This window comes from Xenopus laevis, chromosome 4S (assembly GCF_017654675.1).
Source record: "Xenopus laevis strain J_2021 chromosome 4S, Xenopus_laevis_v10.1, whole genome shotgun sequence".
Lineage (NCBI taxonomy): Eukaryota > Metazoa > Chordata > Amphibia > Anura > Pipidae > Xenopus > Xenopus laevis.
Window position 1 is genome coordinate 83260421 of NC_054378.1, and position 18409 is coordinate 83278829.

Here is an 18409-nt window from a genome sequence, read left to right on the forward strand (position 1 = left end):
CTGCCAGAAGGAGAATACTACACCCAAACCACCTGTGCACACATAGGACTGAAAAAAGGATTTAACAAAAGTGCACTTTAATACACACCAACAAAAACTACAGGTCTAAAATCAGCAAAAAAGGTGACTGGATTTGGTATAAATCTCCCACAGGTCGAAAAAGTTTTATTTAAAATATTTCATTCTGGGGAGTGAGGTGCCAGACAGAAACAATGATACTTACATTCAGATCTTTGGCAATAAAAGGCAGGACCTGTCATGCAAACATGATACATAGTTTTAAAAGAAGCAAATCAGCTATCATTACCTTCTTAGTCACCATACCATGGAAAGTATTCACTGACTATATGCATAAGCTATTTATATATGACTGTGTGTGTGTGTGTCTGGTTAGTACTTACAGAGAAAATACAAAACTCACCATTTATCAGGAAAAAAAAACATGTATATGTACAAGGTCTCTCCTGCAAACTTGTGATTCAAAGTACTGGCCCACCAGTACTTTCAGGTCTGCACAATAGATTCTTTAATGTGACCTATAAAGGGATATACAAATACACCATTTAATTGTGCATTTTTGTTATTTTGTTATTTTAGCCCTTCATACCACGTATTTGGTAAATAGGAGACTTGATTCCATTGCTTTTTTTAAAGGGCAAGTAAAGTCCCACACCTTAGGAGACCTGGCCGGCTACCGCGACAAAGAAAATAATTTTTAACAAAAATGTAGGTGTGTTCATTGTAGACACAGCACATCGCCGCTCTCAGCTGTCATTATTACATGTATGTACAGTGTCGGACTGGAAAACTCCTGCTTCTAAACATTTGGCTTATTTCATGGCCATTCCCTATTTCTATGAGAATTAAGAGGCTAAATAGATGGAATAATAGGTTATAGTATGTAAGCAAAAGAGACTAGGAGAATAGGGGTTGAGTGAGGAGAGGAAGAAAATAATACTTAGGGGCAGATTTATCAAGAGTCGAATTTCGAAGATAAAAATACTTCGAAATTCGACCATCGAATTATAATACTTTGAATATCGAATTCAACGTTTTTTCAGCGAATTTGGGTATCCTGCGGTCGAAGTAAAATCTTCGATTCGAAAGATTTCAGCGATCGATCTAACGATTTTTCTTCGACTTAAAAAAACTGCTCTAGAAGGTCGCCATAGGCTAACATAGCACTTCCGCAGGTTTAATTTGGTGAAGTATTGAATTAGAAGTTTTTTTAAAGAGCCAGTACTTCAAACTATTTTACTTCGAATCAAAGTAAAAGTCGTAGTATCCTATGCGATGGTCGAAGTATCCAAAAAATTACTTAGAATTTCGAATTTTTTTACTTCAAAAATTCCCTCGAATTCACTTCGACCCTTGATAAATCTGCCCCTCAGAGTGGGCCCCTGGTCTAAGGGTTTTTGGTGGGCCCCTGGTGTCCCAGTCCGACACTGTGTATGTAGTCTAAACCAATCGAGCTCTGGATCCTCTGGATCAACTGGCAGATAGTTAAAAGGTTGAACTTTATGGACGTTTGTCTTTTTTCAACCTAACTTACTATGTTACTATTCACATTCTTGTCCTACCACACCTTTTGTTCAACAGCCAGAGCCCTTCACTTCTTTCATTGTAAGTCTGTTCTGTGATTCTGTTTTTTTCCATAAAATGATTGTTCATTTAACAGTGAATACATTTTATTTTAAATCCTAATTTTACCATTAACAGTGAATACAATTTTTTACCATTAACAGTGAATATAAATTTAAACAAACCCATTCATTAGTGTGCATAACTGGGAACGGAGACAATAAACTGTGATTAAACTGGGTTTTATTGGATTCTATTGTATTTTGCCAGCTGTAATAAAATATATATTCAAAGCTAATTATATTTAACTACTCATTTTCATGTCTTAATTGTTACTAGTATAAAAACAAATATTCTGAACTCTATACAACAGCCATTGTCGACAAAAAAGTTACCCTTGATGAGCTTGGTGCTTTGTATATACATCTTGAACTCAGTGAGGCAACTTTGGGCGACTATTGAAAACGCATCGCCGCGTGTGCATAAGCACAGGCGACTTTGCATTGTAACCTATGGGAAAAACGCTGAGGCAGTTCGGGGAGATAGTTGCTCAAAAGACGAGGCGATTAGTCGCCAGGCGACAAAATCTCCCCGAATCTTCTCGTGTGGACTAGCCCTTAAGCATACGATCTACAGACAGCCCAGTTTCAACATGAGGCAACTTCGGGCGACTTCGGAAAACGAAGTGCCGCGTGTGCTTTAGCGCAGGCGACTTTTCATTACAGTGGACGGGAAGACAAGCAAAGGCAGTTCAGGGAGATTGTGGCCCCAGACGAAGAGGTGATTAGGTGCCAGGCGACTAAATCTCCCCGAATGTGCCCTGTCTCAACCCTAACGTACGTTATAAAGGTAAGTAATGGAACGTGACCAAGAACGCTTTGTATATACTACAGAAGTACGAGGATTCTTAATGAACCGTTAATGAAAACGCAGGCTCTACCATTGGTACAAGCAGTAGAGGGGCGCAAAGCCGTGTGTGCAATGAGTGCAATGAGTCAGTGTGCCCGTGTTGTACAATATTGTGAGTGCTGCTAGGAAATAAGTGCAGCACGAGCAGCCTCTACGGGCAGAAAGACTTTAGTAAGAAGTCAGTCAGTTATTCATGACCGCCCCCCGCCAGTCTATCTATAGCCCCTCCCCCTTCTCACCTACAGTACAGCCTAGCTTCCTTTGCACTTATTCCATATAAATTCTCAGTGCGTGCGCATAAGCCCCAGTTTGTGCTGGGAAGCAGCGCTGTAACATCAGAAACTGAAGGAGTGACCGAGTGAGGAGCTCTCCCTGCCTGTATTCTCTACACACACTCACCTCTGTCACTCACCTCAGCGCGGACTATACCCTCTCCTCCTCAGCCTGTTGGACATTTCTATTGGCACTGTTATAGCGGATCGTACAGAATCATGTGCAGAACTTGCCTCCCCCTCACAGTCCTGCTTGTGTGCAGCTGGCTATTGCGCGGCCACAGGACTTTAGCCACAGGTAAGTCAGACCAGCCCCCAGGCCATAAGCAATGGATCTCATACAAGGCTCATCCATATCTTGTCAATTATATCCTTATAAATGTTGCTCAGTGATGTCATCAAGGTACACTCATCACTTATCTGCTACTGAAATGTATGCACAACTGTTGGGTCTGTTATTTGGAAACCTGTTATACTCAAAACCCAGGCATTCTAGATGATATAGATCCATATTTGAGAATATTGGAGGGTTTGAGACATCTCCTTGGAGTTCTATGACTCTGTAGCGCAGCGCTCAGCCTGCAGCCATGGTGACTTCAATATCATTATACAGGTATTGGACCCAGGGCTGTGTTTAGTTCCGATGACGCCCTAAGCATCGGACCTAAACACGCCCTACATGGTACGCGATGACGTCACTTCCGCAGTCTTCCTCGGACCCCTCAGCTCCGTCACCAGATTTCCTATGGTAATCCGTGGAGGAGGGTGGGAAGGGTTTTTTAAACTACATGCGCAGTAATGCCGCTAACGTGCACAGTAACGTCGCTCGCGCGCATGCGCAATATCGGGCACAAAGCGCACAGTGAATTCCAGATGAGTCCGGTCTAGGGGTAGGCAGAAGAGGTAGCTGCCCAGCGCCCCCTTCTGCCTATCCCTAGGCACAGGCCCTGGGTGGCCTATATATAAATACCGCCCTTATTGGACCTGTTATTCCGAATGCTCGGGACCTTGGGTTTTTCCGGATAATGTATCTTTCCGTAATTTGGACCTTCATACCTTAAGCAGGGCCGGAAGTATGGGTAGGCAGAGTAGTCACGCAAAGCTGGGGTGGGGGGCCCAAGCACGTGCCTGCTCTGTCGCCTACCTCATGTCTGGTCCCCTCTCTCCCCGACAGTGTGTGCTCTTTCCTAGTCATTTTTCGCGCATGCGCGCTAGTGCCAACTCGCGCATACTCATGTGAGCGCCAACTCGTGCATGTGCATCAGAGAGCCAACTTGCCGCATGCGCCGTGACAACCCAGGTTGCCTTGGAGCGTCTGGCCGGCCTGGCCTGGCACTGACCTTAAGTCTACTAGAAAATCATGTAAACATTAAATAAACGGAATAGGCTGGTTTTGAGTCCAATAAGGATTAATTATATCTTAGTTTGAATCAAGTACAAGCTACTGTTTTATTATTACAGAGAAAATGGAAATCATTTTTAAAATTTTTAATTATTTGATTATAATGAAGTCTATGGGAGACGGCCTTTCCTTAATTCGGATCTTTCTGGATAATCGGTTTCCAGATAACAGATCCCATACCAGTATTTAACATTATTTTCTACACATATACTGTTTCCTATTACATTGGTGTCAGAGAGACATATAAAAGTAGGGGATTTTTGTTAAAAACGGGAAGTGTTAAATCATACTTAGAACATTAGATTGTAGAGGGATTTGTGTCAGAGGTGGGGGGTTGATTATAAGACTGTGGGCAGTTTCCCTAATGATAAGCAGATGTGTATATGTGTGTGTCTATGTGCTGCTAGATCCGTATTCAACTAAAACCTCTTTCCCACCGGTGTTGGCTTTCATGGCTATTCCATTGGGGGCTTGCGCATTAGATTTAAATGCATTAAATATTCTTTATTTTTCATGCCTGTGCATAGATGTGTATTCTATTGATAAAGTTAGCAGCTAACTGAAATATACAATACCACTCATTGTGCATTGTACACAGATTCTTTTCAAGAGCCTTAAAAAAATAGTGACACCAGAAATTAAACCTTTTTTGCATCTATCATAATATTGGCTTTACATGCTACTTATAATTTTGCTATAAAGTATTGGCCTGATGCTTTTCCATTAGCTGTCTGACTCCCTGTGTTCCTCTATGAGGGGGCTGCCATATTTGTGCAGCAGGAGTCCGTTAGCATTAGACACTTTATCTGACAAGCTGAGATGGGACAGTCAGGTTGACAAAACAGTCAGGTTTAGGAACTTTAATTAACGATTACTTACAAAAACTGACTTCTTAGCAACAAACAATCAACATGACCTATAGGTGACTTTTAATGTACATTCATATTTTAAAAAGTAGTTTTTAGTCAGTATCACTTTAACGTTCATGTACAGTTTGTGCCCACTCCTCGATCTGTTTCCCTTGAGGATATGATTTACTGTACAACTTATACTGTAATGTACCTTCTCCACTTTGTGGGTTCATCTTCCTCCTGAGAATCCCCATATACGGATATCCATGAGAGTTTATGGTCTAATTTCCTATACAGTTACAGTAGTATGCACTGATACATGCTGATAAGACATAGTTTGCTGTGGGGCTTTAGTGCCTTTTGATACATTTCCAATTGTGTACCATAGCTATAGATACAACACACCTGCCCTTAGGGAAAACACCTGCCCAATGTGCTGTTTCTGTACATGTTATACATCTGTAATGTTCCCTACTAGGTTCCATATTCCTAAATATTGTCACTCATTGTGTACCATAATGTTTTCCTCTCTTATTTATCGGCATACATAATATTATGTATTTTAGTGTTTTATACTTAGATAGTCAGATAAAGCGTTTCCTCATGCTATAATTAATAAAACTATTATTACCTTTCTCGGAATGGTGTACCGTTTACATAAGTGAAATGAACCTATTACAGCACATGATTGTGGATAAAGTTGAAGACAGCATGATAACGGCATGGAATAATAAGATGATACTGAGTCAGTGATTCCTTGTATCCTTGGCGTTTGCTGATGCCAGTATATTCATGTTTGCAATTGTGATGTCAACATTATATTGATTTTTCTTTGCACTCCTGAAATTTCTCTCTAAGGTGCTACAATATGACTCACTCCCTATGACTACACAGCACCTGAGAGGGGCTTAAATATATCTGTATGGTGGTTAAGTTTGGCACAGAGTCTCTGAATATTCAGAGACTTTGTGCCAAACTTAATATATATATATATATATATATATATATATATATATATATATATATATATATATATATATATATATATATATATATATATATATAATTACTTGGTAAGGGCAGCACTCCACCTTTGCAGCATCCCTCGGGTGCACGGTAATGTATAGTATGAGCAAAAAGAAGACCAGCAACATCGAGATCTCTTGTGATATAATCAAATCTGTATTATGAAATCACATGCAAGCCGACGTGACGTTTCGGTCCACACAGGGATATATATATATATATATATGGGATCCATTATCCGGAAACACGTTATACAGAAAGTTCCGAATTACGGAAATGCCATCTCCCATAGACTCCGTTATCATCAAATAATCCAGATTTTTTTTAAATGATTTCCTTTTTCTCTATAATTTTAAAACAGTACCTTGTACTTGATCCCAACTAAGATATAATTAGTCCTTATTGGAAGCAGAACCAGCCTATTTGGTTTATTTAATGTTTACATGATTTTCTAGTAGACTTAAAGGGATTCTGTCATGATTTTTTTGATGTAGTTTTTATTTCTAAATTACACTGTTTACACTGCAAATAATTCACTCTACCATTTAAAATTTCATTCCTGAACCGGCAAGTGTATTTTTTTAGTTGTAATATTGGTGTGTAGGCAACCATCTCAGGTGATTTTGCCTGGTCATGTGCTTTCAGAAAGAGCCAGCACTTTGCAATGGAACTGCTTTCTGGCAGGCTGATTTTTTTTATCGAACTCAATGTAATGAATTTGTCTCAGTGGAACCTGGGTATTACCATTGAGTGCTGTTCTTAGATCGACCAGGCAGCTGTTATCTTGTGTTAAGGAGCTGTTATCTGGTGCAAAATTCAGCTGGAGCACCAAAAAGATGTATTTATATTAATGTGATAAATATAGCAAATTGTATGTGCCCCTTTAAATTAAATACATAACAGTTTGAATACAGATATTAAAACTGAGTAAGAATTGCCGCACTTGCTTACTAAGGATGCCTAGACCTGTGCCTCCTAGCCAATCCATTGCTGCGGATATCGAGGAGGCTCTGAACTAGAGACCCAGCATCCCCAACAAGCCAGTAACCTTTACAGGGAAGTCTGACTATTGCAGCTAGGACTGCACACTTTTTTCCAGCATCAACTACAGGTTAGTTAGCATTAGGTGATAATTGCACCTTTATATTTGCAGTGGATTGTAAACTAATACTGAAAATACTGTGTAAGTGATTATGGAAATATTGTATCCATAATGTTATACATATTTATGTGCAGAAACGACAAGCATTGGCAAGGCTGTAAATGTTAGATGGTCATCTATCAATGGCAAGACTATTATTGAGTGGGAACCAAAACCGATAAATTATACATACACAGTGGAAGTGGCTGGGTGAGTATGGGAAGATTTTGTACTCTTTTACTGTGATGTATGTAAGCTCTGTTATTTTATTGCTGTATAGTTTCAACAGGTTAGCTTTACTAATGTTTACAATTAGTGTCCTCTGGGAAAGTGAAACTCTCTATTGGGTTTCAGCCCCTGCATTCCAGACATTTGGGGAGGGTGAATGCAATCTATGTGTAAAGGAGAAATACTAGTTGCCGACTGTCTCTGAAAGTGTATGGGGTGAAACATTCACATTCACTTGAAGTGGGGGTAGTCTAAACTGCACCAAATCTTTTGTCCCCTTTGAAGAGTTGGTAATAGGATGTAATTAACACCATTGGGGTTATTTGCTAAACTCCGAATGCAAAAATCCCGAAAAATGTGTGATTTTTTTTTAATAAAATCGTATTTTTAAAAAACCTGTCAAGGTTGCATATAAGTCAATAGGAGAAGTCCCAATGATTTTTTATGATGTGCGCTGGGTTTTGTGCAATACCACGAAATTTTCAGAGTTTTCAGGCAAAAATTTGAGTTTTTCGGGTGAAAAATGTAAAAGAAAATCATGAAAATCTGATGCAAATTCCAAAAAAATCATAAAAATCTGATTTTTTTTCCTGCAAAGCAAATTTTCTGGGAAAATGTAAATGTAATGTAAAATATTAGAGATAAATTCGGACTTTGATAAATAACCCCCCATATGTTAAATGATAGAGTACATGATACTGTCCAGGGATGAGTTATTGTGCGAACATCTAGTTCAGATCCCAAACCTATAAGGTCTTGAGTTAGGGTTGAATGCTAAAGGAGTGTAAAACTAGATTAATAGGGGCTGTATACATTTTGCTAATCCAAGTCCTGACCTGCACCAATAAGCTTTCTACAATGAATAAGGGTTAGCTTTATTTTTCTATCAAACATACAAACAGAGGCATGTACTGGTATATGCAGATTTAGCCTCTGTGCCCCTCTGTTGTGTGATACAGTGAAATATAGAGAGTAGTCCTTTACCCAAGAGGGCAAATCGTTAATAAAATGCTGTTGATAACTTCATTTCAGATGCCCAGTAATGCCCAGCTGCCTAGAAATAAGACTTCCACTCCAGATACTGGGCATGTTACATAGTTACAGTACATAGTTAAATTGGGCTGAAAAAAGACAAAGTCCATCAAGTCCAACCCCTCCAAATGAAAACCCAGCATCCATACACACACCCCTCTCTACTTTTAATTAGATTCTATATATCTATACTAACTATGGAGCTTAGTATCACAATAGCCTTTGATATTATATCTGTCCAAAAAATCATCCAAGCCACTCTTAAAGGCATTAACTGAATCAGCCATCACAACATCACCCGGCAGTGCATTCCACAACCTCACTGTCCTGACTGTGAAGAACCCCCTACTTGCTTCAAATGAAAGTTCTTTTCTTCTAGTCTAAAGAGGTGGCCTCTGGTACAGTGATCCACTTTATGGGTAAAAAGGTCCCCTGCCATTTGTCTATAATGTCCTCTAATGTACTTGTAAAGTGTAATCATGTCCCCTCGCAAGAGCCTTTTTTCCAGAGAAAACAACCCCAACCTTGACAGTCTACCCTCATAATTTTATGTGCCACTGTACTTTCTTTGCATTAAAGCAAGTATGTACCTCTGTGAGATCAATGCATCCAGCTTTTTATAGCTTGCCAGATATTGGGGTTTGGGCACAGTACATAAATTGTACATTCTGATGTCTAGCAAGTTGCGGCATGTCAGTAGCAAGCAGTGCAAAGGGGAAACTGGCTTGGCTGGATTTTGCATGTGGGATAGGGGTATAATGGCTTCTATTCTGCCAAAACTGAATACAATGTTTCACAACTCAATTACGTGCTTTTGAGGTGAGAAATCTGTTCATGTAACATATCAGATACTTGCAAAACTATCACGAGCGCGTGCATTTAGAAAAAAAAGTGACGTTTACACAGCACTTATTTAGGTGCGTCCTTTGTCATTCCACAGTTTCCCAGAAATTCATAAATCCCTCAAGCAATCCAGTGACTCAGCCATATATGGTCTCAGTTTCACCTACTGACAGACTTAAGCTCCATGTCCTTTCCGTTTTTCTGGAACGGACGTATTATTTCAGTGCAGTAGCTGAGCAGTCGGTACTTGAGAATACAGATACAAAGGCAGCAGGAATATTATTTAATTATATTATATTGTACTCCAGCTCAAGTTAAAATCATAGATTAGTGCCACAGACTATGGAAAAAAAACTAATAAGATAATCTAGAGCAATATTGTTAATATTCAATGCAGTGACCAGGATGTTGCGACACATATCTGTGTGTGTCTTGAACCGTAGAAAGTCTATGTACAGATTTTTCTTGAGTGTTCTAAAGTGCCATAATGATTTTTACAAATTTCTTTCTCCAAATAAAATAATTAAGTAAAACAAGGTGCTTGTAGTGCTTTATTCACAAGGTAGAATGAATTAAAGCAAGTACAATGGTGTTTTCTTCAAACAATAAAACTCAGCATGTGGATCCTCCACTCTCTGGTGGGATTAACTATTTACAAGATTCCTGTTTTGAAAACAGCATATCCGTATCAACTCCAGGGGATTTCTTTTTCTGTAAAGATATTAAAAACAGGGACAGTGCCCATAGTGTAATTTACCTTTATTTTTAAAAAGGTCTTTTTTTACTTTGGAAAAATCCCTTTGTAAAAATCATTATAGCACTTTAAAACACACAAGGGAAATCTGTATTTAGACTTTATATGGTTCAAGACACACACAGATTTTTGTTGCAACACCCTGGTGACTGCACTGAATATTAACAATATTGTGCTAAGTAGGGATGGGCGAATTTGACCTGTTTCATTTCGCCGGCAGCGAAATGTCGCGGATGGCCATTAAAGTCTATGGGCGTCAAAAAAAATTTGACGTGTGTCTTTTTTTTTTTTGACGCACAAGGCCATACAAGTCTATGGGTGTCATTTCCGCGGCGAAACAAGGCGAAAAAATTCACCCATCCCTAGTGCTAGGTTCTGTTATTAAATTTTTTTTCATAGCCTCTAGTACTGATGTATGATTTTATCTTGATTTGGTGATTCAGCGGAGGAATCGTGAAAAAGATCGACAAAGGAAAAAATTCTGAGAGTTTCTTTTGTAATTTTTTACTCTGTTATAAGTATTATAAGCTTGCAGCCTAGGAACTACTATTCCCAGCATCCTGGCACTGCATCTTAGTCAATTCGCCCAAACTGGAATCCTCTCCCTGGTTGAAAGGGGTTTTGGCACTGAGCTATTAAACATGCATGTACAGGGTAATTCTTCCCACTTCGGCTTTCTTGACTAATCACAGCCATTATGTGCCCCAGGGTCTACTAAATTTTATTTAATGACATTTAAAAGCTACTCTATACATCACCCCCAGTCCGGGAAAGCAGCCATATGATTTTGTAAGATAAAAGCAGTGGAACCAGATTTTTTTTGCTTTCTCCTGTGTTATCTGTTTGATCCATCCAGAAGTTAAACATTCCACACCTGTGCAGAACAAACTGCACACACAGACACCTCCACTGTTACTGGGTTATTTGCCAGAGCTTTATGTTCATGTCTCTTCAGTCAGCATTGAAAAGCAGTAACTAATGCCTTTAAGAATGGCTTGGATGATTTTTTGGACAGACATAATATCAAAGGCTATTCTGATACTAAGCTCTATAGTTAGTATAGGTATGGGTATATAGAATTTAATTAAAAGTAGGGAGGGGTGTGTGTATGAATGCTGGGTTTTCATTTGGAGGCGTTGAACTTGATGGACTTTGTCTTTTTTCAACCCAATTTAACTATGTAACTATATTCTAACATTCTGTGCACATTATAAGTAAAAATATACTAACAATATATCCTTATCTTATTTTAGTGAAGGTGCCAACTGGAAGAGGAAATGTATCCATACAACAGCCACCGAATGTGATGTGACCGATCTGTTAGAGAATGTGAACGATACATACACCGCTCGTATTATTTCTGAAGTGCAAGACACTGAGGACTTCACAGAGGAGTTCCCTTACACTGATAGCCCTCCATTTGTACCCTATAAGCAGAGTAGGTGACATTTATCTTACATGTTTATACAGCTCAAAGGGCTGAATGATATAGCTGGGTACTTCCCAGTGAGCCACATGTAGGGATCATTCAAAATATTTTCATTCAGTACAAACTAGATTGAATGAGTTGTATCTGTTGCTTATTCATGCCTGCCTGCAAAACAAGAGAACTTCCAGGGATGCTTTGTCTTGGACGGGTGCTAATGCTTCACATTCACCATAAATGACATGATTATTATTATTATTGTATTATTAGCTCCCCCCTTTTATTTACATTAGCAGGCTCTTAAGTGGGAGAGGCAATAATGGCTGAAGGTTTCCTGAGTGTTATTTATCTGAAATAAACATAGAATTAAAAGATAAGGAAAGGCTTTCTTTAAAGAATGCATTATTTTATTAGGCAGCCCTTCCTTTCTTTCCCTGAAAAATCTAAATACCGAGATGCCACTTGTTAGGCTCGCTGCTCCAATCTGTAGAGGGCATTGATTGCGGCCACCATCTTTACAGATCCTATGTCATATGGATGAATTGCCCATTCTTCCTCTTCAGAAGATAGTTTACTTCGCATGGACTTGGTCTTGCTGATAGACCAGTGCATTGTGAGGTTTTTTTTTCTGTACTCATCGGTTTTCTGAAAACGATGGATTTGAATCTAATGAATGGCTTAGAAGTTGACAAAACTGGAGCACTAATATACAGTATTCATGTACGCCTTTCCACAGACCCTTTATTGTGTTCAGCCTTTCCTCCAGCCTTTAACATACTGTACATTCTTATTGTTTAAGGGTGAAGACACACAGAGCTACTAGTAGCAGCTATTATTGTGGCTACAAAACACCCTGCCATAGACAATACTGAGAATTGCCTCTTCTAAAACATATGTGGTATCTTACCAAAACCAATTATCACTATTGTCTATTTTGTAGCCATGACAAAAAGCTGCTACTATTAGCTCTGTGTGTCTTAACTGTAACAAATCGACAAGGCTGTGTAGAAATATAATCGGATGCAAGAGCAGTGATTTTCATTGGACATGTCGAATTGTGTGTAATAAACCTCGACACTGGAGCAGGGAAATCAAGCAGAAACAATTGTGTATGTAAGCAGGCCAGTTTCTGCACCAGCATGTAAAGAATCCTTTTATGTCCCTCCTATTTGATGTGTACAGTCAGTTAGGGGAGTGTTTTGCAGTTCATAAAGTAGCTTTTTTTCTCTTCTTTTTCTGCTTCTAGCAATTATCGGAAAGCCAGTCATTGAAAGTTACAATTTCAGTAAGGACATTACGAAGCTTACGGTCATAGTAAAGGATCCTTTAACGCCATACAGATTCTCTAATGGAAGTTTCAAGAGTGTTCGGGATATTTTCAACAATGACTTTGAATACACCGTTTTTTACAGGAGAGCTTCCAGCACAGGCAAAGTAAGTGAGCTTGCTAGATATGAGAAAGCAATAGCTGCCTCTGTTAGGTTTTGTACTTCAATGATTTTAATCCTTAATATAGTTACATAAAGCTACGTCTAGATCTAGAATTAATAACAAAAAATGTGTCTCAATAGAATATATAATAAACTATTATATGATAACCCCAGTGCACCCTTAACTTGGTTTATCATTAAATCATATCCTTTTATTCTCATATTGGAGGATTTTAGCAATACATATATATTTTTTTTAACTGAGTAGGCTGGCCAGCCACTACTTATTAATGTTGAATAAAAGGATATGATTTACTGATAACTTCATTTCAGGTATACACTGGTGTGGGTGTAAACTGATTATAGATTCTATTGAGACACATTATTTTGGTGGCCCACTGTGATTTTTTGGTGGCCCACTGTGTCTTTGAAATTTATACAAAATTTCAATTGGTCTTATTTTATCTGCAAAGACTGCTATTATCAGTAAGCTTTCACCTTTCCCTAATCGAATTGGGTATTTTGTTCATGGTTCTTTAGATAATCAAGTTGCCACTGACAACTGTTACTGTAGATCAGTCAAAAGGTGCATATAGGCATGTGTATATGAATTACAGTTATATTAGGCACCTCCATGTAAAGCTATATTTTAGCCCTGCTATCAGTAAGAATATAACTTACACATCAGCATAAACATTGCAAATTGTAGGCTGTTTAGGTTCTTTTGAATGAGCATTTTATGTGATGCTCAGTTTGGGGTAACCAAGTGCCTACAACCTCTGATATCATCCAACATATTATCAATATTATCAATGACTGCAACATTTAGGAGGGCCCCATTATATTCGTCGCTTTCCAAAGTCAGAATGTCATGAATGTACTGAAAATTAAGGAAAAGATTAAACTAATATTGAATGAAGTACTCAAAATCTTATGTGATGTATATATTATATAAGCATGCCCAGGGCACTGTGTATTCGGGTGTATAATGGAATATGCATAGTTTACCATGCCCCTGCTCCCTTTTTAACACACTTTCTGCATGGCATTTTACCCTTTAAATATGCTCTGGCTACATAACCCTTTCCCTCTCCAAATGCCCTTTCTTTTTGTTCACATTTGAGGTAACTTTTAGTATAATGCAGAGAGTGATATTCTGAGACAATTTGTAATTGGTTTAAATTTTTTATTTAAGGGTTTTGATTAATTTAGCTTTTTATTCAGCGACTCCAGTTTGCATTTTAAGCTGGTAGCTAGGGTCCAAAATACCCTAGCAACCATGCACTGATTTGCATAATAGACTGGAATATGACTAGGAGTGGGCTTAAATAAAAAGATGAGTCATAAAAATTAGCAACAACAATACATTTTTAAGCTTACAGAGCTTTTTAGAAGAAGTCAGCGACACCCATTTAAAAGCTGCAAAGAGTCAGAAGAAAAAGGCAAATAATTAAAAAGCTATAAAAAATAAATAATGAAAACCAATTGAAAAGTTGCTTAGAATTGGCCGTTCTTGAACATACTAAAAGTTACCTTAAAGGTGAACCAACCCTTTAAGAACTTTATCCAGATACCCAGTAAGCATGTCATTTACCTTTTTCAAATGCCCTGGCACATACACAAGTTTTATAAGGTAAAAAACTGAACTGAGCTTAATTACAGGCCAATACAATAGTATTTATCTTTAAACAGGTATGCAGATCTCTGCTGTATTGGAAAATAACACAATTTATTTTTAGGGCAAAGATTATTTGCTGCGGAAATGTAAATTTTTTAATTTTCTTCTGCAGAAGCAGGAGACAAGTAATAGTAATGAGATTGTCGTCAATGTGGATCAAGGAGAAAGCTACTGCTTTTATGTACAAGCAACTATACCCTCTCGCAGTCAGAACCGTGACAGTCAAGTGTCGGAAGAGAAATGCACTACTGCCAGTAAGAACGGTAAGTGTCTAACCACGAATCCATGCAGCTCCCTCTACAATGAAAATTGAAGAGGATGTTCACTAATATATTCTTAGAACCCGTCAAACTCTCACGCATTTGAAAATGTACTATGGAAATTGCAGTTAGCCTAACAATTGTATGTAGTCATTATTGTTCTCTAGACTTTTGTTACACTGGGAGGCACATTTATCAAGGGTCGAATTTTGAATTTGTGTATTTTTTTATACTCCCCTAAACTACCATAAATTCAAAATTCAACTAATCTAAATTATTATTATTATTATTATTAACAAAATAAAAATAGTGGAATTCAAATTTTTAAAGGGTCAGAGTATGATAAATCTCAAAAATCGAATTTGAATTAAAAAAAAAACTCAAATTGATTTTGGATAATTCCCTAGTTGAATTTGTTGACAGTTTTGACCATAAGTAAAATTTTAATTTTTAATTGACCCCCTACAGTTTGAGAAGCACTAATGTGTATATACTGTACTGTATGTTTTTTATTTTACACACATACAGACAGTCTGATATATTGATGGCATCAGTTTGCATCTTGGGGATTGTCTATCTGAATATCCTTTTTGCTTTTCAGCAGCCAGTGCTGTTGGCTCCACAAGTGAATTTATATTCCTATGTGTAAGTTGATTTCGGCATGACTGCAGGACAAACGTGGGAGATGGGGCCTGCTGTGTATTAGGTTTTCATTTATGCTTTGCTATCAGCTCCTCTAGGTCAATAAGTCAACAGCAAAACCACTTCTAATCTGTTCTCATAAACGCTTTCCCCTGTCTGGGCTTTCTGGAATAACAACACATTGCAGAGTGATGTGTTGCCACTTTCCTCTTTTAAATGGGCTTATATGTGTTTTTTTTACCTTTAATAAACTAGCTGCTTTCTCTATGGATGAGCCTGAAAGAGCCAAATTGTTTCTTAGTGAGCTTATGGTTGTGTGCTTACTTATTTAAGTTATTGGCTGTCCTATTATTTGCAAAGGTGGTTGGATTCACTGCAATTAAAAAATCCTTTATAGTCTGAAATAAAAATAATCAGTTCATATATATGACATACGGTAATACATCCATTAATGCAAGCTGTAGTACAAGAACCCAGAGCATATAAAGACAGGCGGCTGTGGGGCCTATTGCCTTGCATACAAGTAATATTTTGTATAATTTACAGTAGCAGGAATATTCTAATTAAATATGAACGCTAAACAGAATAAATAGCACAAAGACCATTTTGACAGCTGAAAACTGTGGTCAATACACTGTGCACCTGTCATGGATGCCCTGTATGTACCTTAAAGGAACAGTTCAGTGTGAAAATAAAAACTGTGTAAATAGATAGTCTGTGCAAAATAAAAAATGTTTCTAATATAGTTAGTTAGCCAAAAATGTAATATATAAAGGCTGGAATAAACAGATATATAAAGGCTGGAATAAACAGATGTCTAATAAAACAGCCAGAATCCAACTTCCTGCTTTTCAGCTCTATAACTCTGAGTTAGTCAGCGACTTGAAGGGGGGCCACATGGTACATTTCTGTTCAGTGAGTTTGTAATTGATCCTCAGCATTCAGCTCAGATTCAAAAGCAACAGATATGACCCATGTGGCCCCCCCTCATGTCTCTGATTGGTTACTGCCTGGTAACCAGGACAACCAGTCAGTGTAAACCAAGATGCTGAAAAGCAGGAAGTAGTGTTCTGACTGACATTTTATACATAAAATCAATCCAGCCTTTATACTTTACATTTTTGGCTAACTAACTATATTAGAAACATTTTTTATTTTGCACGGCCTATCTATTTACCCAGTTTTTATTTTTACACTGAACAATTCCTTTAATGTTTGGAGTTCTGCGTCCCATGACCACTTGCCTTCATACAAGCGTTGGCACTCTGCATCTCTTCCTTTTCATTAACTCCATTATAACTGAGCTCTGTATGTGTGTTCTCCAAAAAATATGGCAAACACAGCCCAACTTAGCAGCGGCTATTTATTGACCTGAACACACACAAAATGAACATTATAAAATCTTGATGGAATGTTCCATGGCAATTGGAGAATATGAGGCCATGCGGCTGTATGTGACAGCTAGAGGTGACATTGCTTACACTAACAGGGTACAAGTCTGGCTTTATTATATGCATTCATAAAATGCATATACTTCATTCTGTTGGTTTCAGTCTGCTGGTGAGCTTGGCTAATTTGACTGCATCTAACCTGTTTCTTTTTGTCTCTGTTTTTCAGAGTTGGATGTTACTGTGCTGTTTGCTGTGATTATATCAGTGGTATTGATCGTTGTGATTGTCATCGCTCTGTCTGTTATGCTTTGTAAACGTAAAAGGGCAAAGCCAGAAAAAGCACCAGAGAATGACATGTTATAACCAGCATTGCCTGCCTGTCTACTAGAACCCTGCAGCCGCTCAGCACACTGCCTGCATTATTGTGCGTGGGCAGTGCATTGCTGTTCTGTTTCTGTGAAACACACTGGCTCTGAGAAACCTTAATAACTGTTACAGATCAGACTCTGACTAGCTTACAATGAACTATTGTATGATATGGTTTATGTATTGGAAACACTACAATTGGTATTTCGACACTATTTTAGTATGGCTGAAGATAAGCATAAAGACTATGCTCAAGGACAAAAGAACACTAAATAAGGTACACAAAATAGGTACTTTAAACAGTAGCTGGTTACTGAGTCTCGGGTACCAAGATGGAATAATGACATGGATTTCTCTTGCAGAAAAATATCCATATTTGCACTTATATACATTTTTAATGTAGTTATCTCATGTTTATTTGTTAGACAATGTTCGATATTCATGGCTAATAAGAGACCTCTAGTGTGTTAACATTGGCTGCTGGACAGTGCAACCAAGTCTTTCTATGGACCAAGACAAACTGGTGCATTTTCATGACAATAACCCATTCCACAATCATATCTGGTTCATGGAGCATTATTCATGTCGCTATTACTTTATGACTTTGCTCCATGCCCTTCAGAGCGACTGTATATAGGCAGATACCCCGTGCACCTTTTGTAGAGGCAGGTGGTCTCCTTTTAGTGTGATGAATACACATTGTTGCTCAGGTCTGGACTGAGAATTAAAATAGGCCCTGCCATTTCGGGTACCCAGAGGCCCAATCAGCCCACACAGAGGCCCAAACAGCCCCACCAGCCCACTAAATACTGACTTTCTATGGGACCTTATAGCAGCCCCTCTAGCATTTGCCAGAACCCACAGATTGCCAGTCCGGGCCTGCTGCTCCTTAAAACTTACTAGAACATTCCTTTCCATTTTAAATAGTTTTATCAAAGCACTTATGAAATGTCTATTTTTATATTTTTGTAACGTTTTGCATATATATATATATATATATATTTTTATTGGGATAGATTTTTTTTTTCAAACTGACAATCAAGGGAATAATTTATATAAGTGATTTTATACAGTTGGTTTTATTGGTTATTATTAATATTGATTCATGTATTTGTATATATTGGAGTAACTTATTTTGATGTGAAGGTCTTTAAATAAAGGTGAATGGGGGAAAATA

At 38.0% G+C, this 18409-nt stretch overlaps 1 protein-coding gene across 3 annotated transcripts; it reads left to right on the top strand.

Annotated features, from left to right (window-relative positions):
- Positions 1-2766: 2766 nt before the first annotated feature.
- Positions 2767-18409, top strand: f3.S (coagulation factor III (thromboplastin, tissue factor) S homeolog). 3 transcript variants are annotated; one of them, XM_041591389.1, is made up of 7 exons: positions 2767-3060; positions 7278-7392; positions 11293-11477; positions 12712-12899; positions 14686-14836; positions 15438-15478; positions 17093-18409. In XM_041591389.1, the coding sequence occupies exons 1-7, from the start codon at positions 2982-2984 to the stop codon at positions 17120-17122; spliced, it is 789 nt and encodes a 262-aa protein (XP_041447323.1). In that variant the 5' UTR covers positions 2767-2981; the 3' UTR covers positions 17123-18409. The 3 variants fall into 3 exon arrangements, with proteins under 3 accessions (XP_041447323.1, XP_018115185.1, NP_001088624.1); NM_001095155.1 differs by having other exon boundaries at positions 2827-3060; positions 15435-15478; positions 17093-18394; XM_018259696.2 differs by lacking the exon at positions 15438-15478.